The 4,175-nt window shown below is 37.2% G+C and overlaps 2 protein-coding genes across 2 annotated transcripts in view; one reads left to right on the top strand and one right to left on the bottom strand.

The window, feature by feature from the left end:
• LOC102590398 (K(+) efflux antiporter 4-like) overlaps positions 1 to 4,175 on the bottom strand; it is a 29,295-nt gene that overhangs the window by 8,170 nt on the left and 16,950 nt on the right. The window lies entirely within an intron of this gene.
• On the top strand, positions 7 to 4,175 carry LOC102590083 (uncharacterized). Its single transcript, XM_015307802.1, has 2 exons — positions 7 to 920; positions 1,008 to 4,175. The coding sequence occupies exons 1-2, from the start codon at positions 813 to 815 to the stop codon at positions 1,422 to 1,424; spliced, it is 525 nt and encodes a 174-aa protein (XP_015163288.1). The 5' UTR covers positions 7 to 812; the 3' UTR covers positions 1,425 to 4,175.

The raw sequence follows: 4,175 nt of genomic DNA on the forward strand, positions 1-4,175 counted from the left end.
CCATTTTTTTTAACAGTTTTTGGTAAGGCTGTTAAGGTACATGCTTATATCAATCAAAGGGCATTGTTGTTGAATATGATGAGGAGATACACAAAGCAAAGAAATTTGGTAAAACCCGCCAAGACAAGATTCGCAACAGCTTTTTTGACTTTGTATAGTTTTTATATGCAAAAGAAAAAATTGAAAACCTTGTGTATGTCAACTGAATGGAATGAGAGTATCTATTCAAAGGAAACTCTTGGTAAAGAAGTTGCGAGACACATCATTAGTCCATTTTTTTGGAATGACGTTGTTCAAGCACTTAGAGTTGGTGGTCCTTTAATTCATGTACTTCGTATGGTGGATGGGGAGAAAAAACCACCAATGGGTTACATTTATGAAGCCATGGACAGGGCCAAAGAAAGTATTGAAAAGGCATTCAATTATGATACAAGGAAATATAAGAGTGTTTTTGAAATCATTGATGCAAGGTGGACAGATCAACTTCATCAACCTTTGCATGCAGCGGGACACATTTTGAACCCAGGGCTCTATTATAAAAATAATGACATGAAGACTTTAACTGAAGATGTGTGGCAGGGATATCATAAATGTGTTGAGAGGATGATCCCAGATAAAAATTTGCAAGACAAAATAGGGGAGGAGCTTGGTGTGTACATGAAAGCGGATGGCCTACTTGGAATTGAATCAGCCATTAGAGCTAGAACCTTAAGGTCACCAGGTGAGAATTTCATCTTTTAATTGTGTTTAAAGCTTCAACTTTTAAGTTATTACACATCTTTTAAAATAACTCTTCTACAGTTGAATGGTGGATGCAATATGGTCATAATGTCCCAAACTTGCAACAGTTTGCTATTAGAGTGCAAAGTTTAACTTGTAGCGCATCCGGTTGTGAGAGAAATTGGAGCGTGTATGAACATGTGAGAAACTACATTACATTATTACTAAATTAATAGGTATCTTAATCATCCTAAGTCCTCCTATTAATTCCTTTCTACTATGTGCAGATTCATAGTAAAAAGAGAAATAGGCTTGAGTTGACACGCCTCAATGATCTAGTGTTCATCAAATATAATAGAACATTGGCGCGTCGTTACAATGCTCGTAATACCATTGATCCAATTTTGTTGGATAGTATTGATGAGGCAAATGAATGGTTAACCGGAGCACCCCAAGATCACCAAGATGAAGAAGTGTATGAAGGAGAAAGTCTCACTTATGGTGATGTTTCTATGGCAAGTGGTGTTGAGGAGAATATTTATAGTTTTAGGAGGAGTACTTTAAGGGGCAATGAAAGAGGAGCTAGAGGTTCCAGTTCAAGTCGAAACCTTGTTGATGAGCCTTCTGATGATGAAGAAGATGATGACCAAGTAGAACCCTTGGTTATGGCACTTGAAGAGTTTGAGGATCTTGTTGAAGAATAGGAGTTTGATTCTTTTGTGATTTAATTATGTTTTTGATTTTTTGCTTTATATGTTATGACTTATGAGTATTATTGACTATCTATTTACTTTTAATCTAAGAATATATTACCTCTATTCAGTTATTTAATATTTTTTTATTTTTATACTAAATATCGCTTTACTTAAAAAAAGCGCGCGCTTCGCTTCTCGCTTCTGTGAAGCGAGCCCTCGTCGCTTTTTTCCGCTTCTCGCTTCCCAAAACACTGCCTCTAACATGGAAGTCCCAAGCCCAAACCATTAGGCCACCCCGAAGGGTATGATCGGTGTTTTGAAGATCAAGGAAACTCTATTCAGAAAATCAAGATGAACTGTTTACTTTTGTTTCATTATTGGTGTAAACAAGGTGTTGTAAATGGAAAAGGACAGAAACTGCCCCTGCTCTATTGGATTTGGTTTAAAACCCCTACCATACTCTGATGGTTCAAACTCCTAAACAATTAACAAGGTCCAAATATTGCCCAACGCACTAACAGCAAAAACCGAGTCGGGGTATTTGAACCTTTTTAATTGCTTAGGGGTAATATTTGAACCATTTGAATTGTTCAGGGGCATGTTTAAAATTATTTCATTTGCTGCTAAATTTGAATATCTCATCCACTTGGCATAAGACACAACTGAAGAAAAATATTAAGAAGTATAGGCTAAAGTAGAGAGAAGTATTGAAAACATCCCTAAACTAGGCGCAAATTATTAGTTTCATCCTTAAACTATTCATAGCCTTAAAAACACCCCTTTACTTGACTAACTGAACTTAAAAACACCCTCGATCTTGCAACATCAGTGAAATACACCCCTAAATTCTCATCAAATTTAGGGGTGTTTTTAACACTTCTCTCGACTTTTTATTATTAGCCCATACTCCTACAAGAATTTGAGATCACTGATCGGGGTGTATCTAAGTTTAGTTAGTCAAGTAGAGGGGGTGTTTTTAAGGCTGTCAATAGTTCAGTGACGAAACTAACAATTGGCGCCAAGTTCAGGGGTATTTTCAATACTTTTCTTGCTAAAAAAATAATATTAGCATATCATGTTTCTCTAAAAGAATTCTCCAATAAGATTATAGTAGTAAGATCCGGATAAAATAAAGTTTCACGGAATCGGGAGTGGGTGTCCAGTTAGAGGGTGGATCTAGAGGTCGGATCTTTCATGATCAAACTAAAGATTCGGGGGTATGGATACATGTATGGAAATGGGTGCAGAGATTCAGCTAAAAATAATTTAGATATCTAATAAGAGAGGCATTAGTCGACCTAACTCTAGAGGTCGAAAATAAATTATCCATAGAAGAGAGAGTTGATGATACAAGGGCTTGTGAATCGCAAGAAGCTGAAAGGGATTTACAAATCCAACTGATAATCAACGCAGAGCCTGTGAATATTCAATCACCCAACACCCAAGAAGTAGTGGAAACAGAAGCTTCAAATTGGGTTAACTCCCATATCTTAGAGCTGAGCAACACCTACGGGGTAGCTTTTGTAGGTTCCGAGAAAGAAACACTAGCTCTTCTTATGAGAATTGATGAAAGGAAAGCTGCTTTAGATTTTTAAAAAAAGGCTAAGAGAAGACAACTACAACTCCAAAAAGTAGAGGAATTGGCAAGAATGAGTTAAGAAATCTAAAATCAAACTTGAATGAAGTGGTAGAAGGGGCCAGGAACAGTGGGAGAAATTTATCTTTGACTTATAAATGAAAGTCAAATTAATCACTTGGAATGTGAGGGGGCTCAATAGACAGAGTAGCAGAGTACTGATCAAAAGTTTATTTCAGAAATGGAAGGCAAACATATATTGCTTGCAAGAAACAAAAGTACATACGGGAGTAGAAGACTTAGCCAAACAGCTTTGGTCATGCAGATGGATGAAATGTGGGTATATGGAGGCAGAAGGTAGCAAAGGGGGGAATCTTAATCATGTGGGACAGTAGGAACTAGGGGGGGGCTCAAGTCGAGATGGGTCAACATTTCATGGTCCACATACCAGAGAAGAGAAATTGGCTTGCTGGGAAGAGATATTTGCAGTTAAAGAATTATGTGGGGGACATGGGGTGGCATGTGGTGATTTCAACACAATCAGAAGTATGGGGTAAAGAAGAGGGTGCAATAGAATCACTAATGTAATGACTGATTTTACAAGTTGGATCGAAGAAATGGAACTGCATGATCCTCACATGAGTGGAGGAAAATTCACATGGTTCAAGGGAGTCAATCATCCTAGTGCGGCCAGACTCGATAAATTCTTGTTCTCTATGGAGTGGGAGGAGAGCTTTAAGAACATTACACAAAAGCTAATGACTTGAGCAATGTCTGATCACTGACGAGACTGGGAACATAAAAGATCAAACTTTAAGTTTGAAAATTGGTGGTTAAAAGTGGAGGGGTTCAAGGAATTGGTACATTCATGGTGGAATGAGTTCACTGTGGAAGGATGTCCAGATTACAAGCTAAATGTTACACTTAGAAGGCGGAATGACCTGAGAGACCCCCGTACTTGTATTTGTTTGTCAGTTGAACCCTTATACTCGTTACTTTGCCAAATGAACCCTTAAACATGATGAAACTCTATTTTTTAAACCCCTCTGACCATTGATCGAGCTTATGTAGCATTAAAATGGTTTTGGATAAACGCGTGATCACACGCATTTTGAAGCAAGTGAATACAATTTTTTTATTTTAAAAATCTCAAAATTATAAGACAAAACAATAATAATAAATTT

This window comes from Solanum tuberosum, unplaced genomic scaffold (assembly GCF_000226075.1).
Source record: "Solanum tuberosum cultivar DM 1-3 516 R44 unplaced genomic scaffold, SolTub_3.0 scf00067, whole genome shotgun sequence".
In the NCBI taxonomy this organism is placed as follows: Eukaryota; Viridiplantae; Streptophyta; class Magnoliopsida; order Solanales; family Solanaceae; genus Solanum; species Solanum tuberosum.

Coding starts and splice junctions, on each gene's coding strand:
- LOC102590083 (XM_015307802.1), top strand. CDS start 813: ATGCAATATGGTCATAATGTCCCAAACTTGCAACAGTTTGCTATTAGA. Junction 921..1,007: donor ATTGGAGCGTGTATGAACAT/GTGAGAAACTAC, acceptor TACTATGTGCAG/ATTCATAGTAAAAAGAGAAA.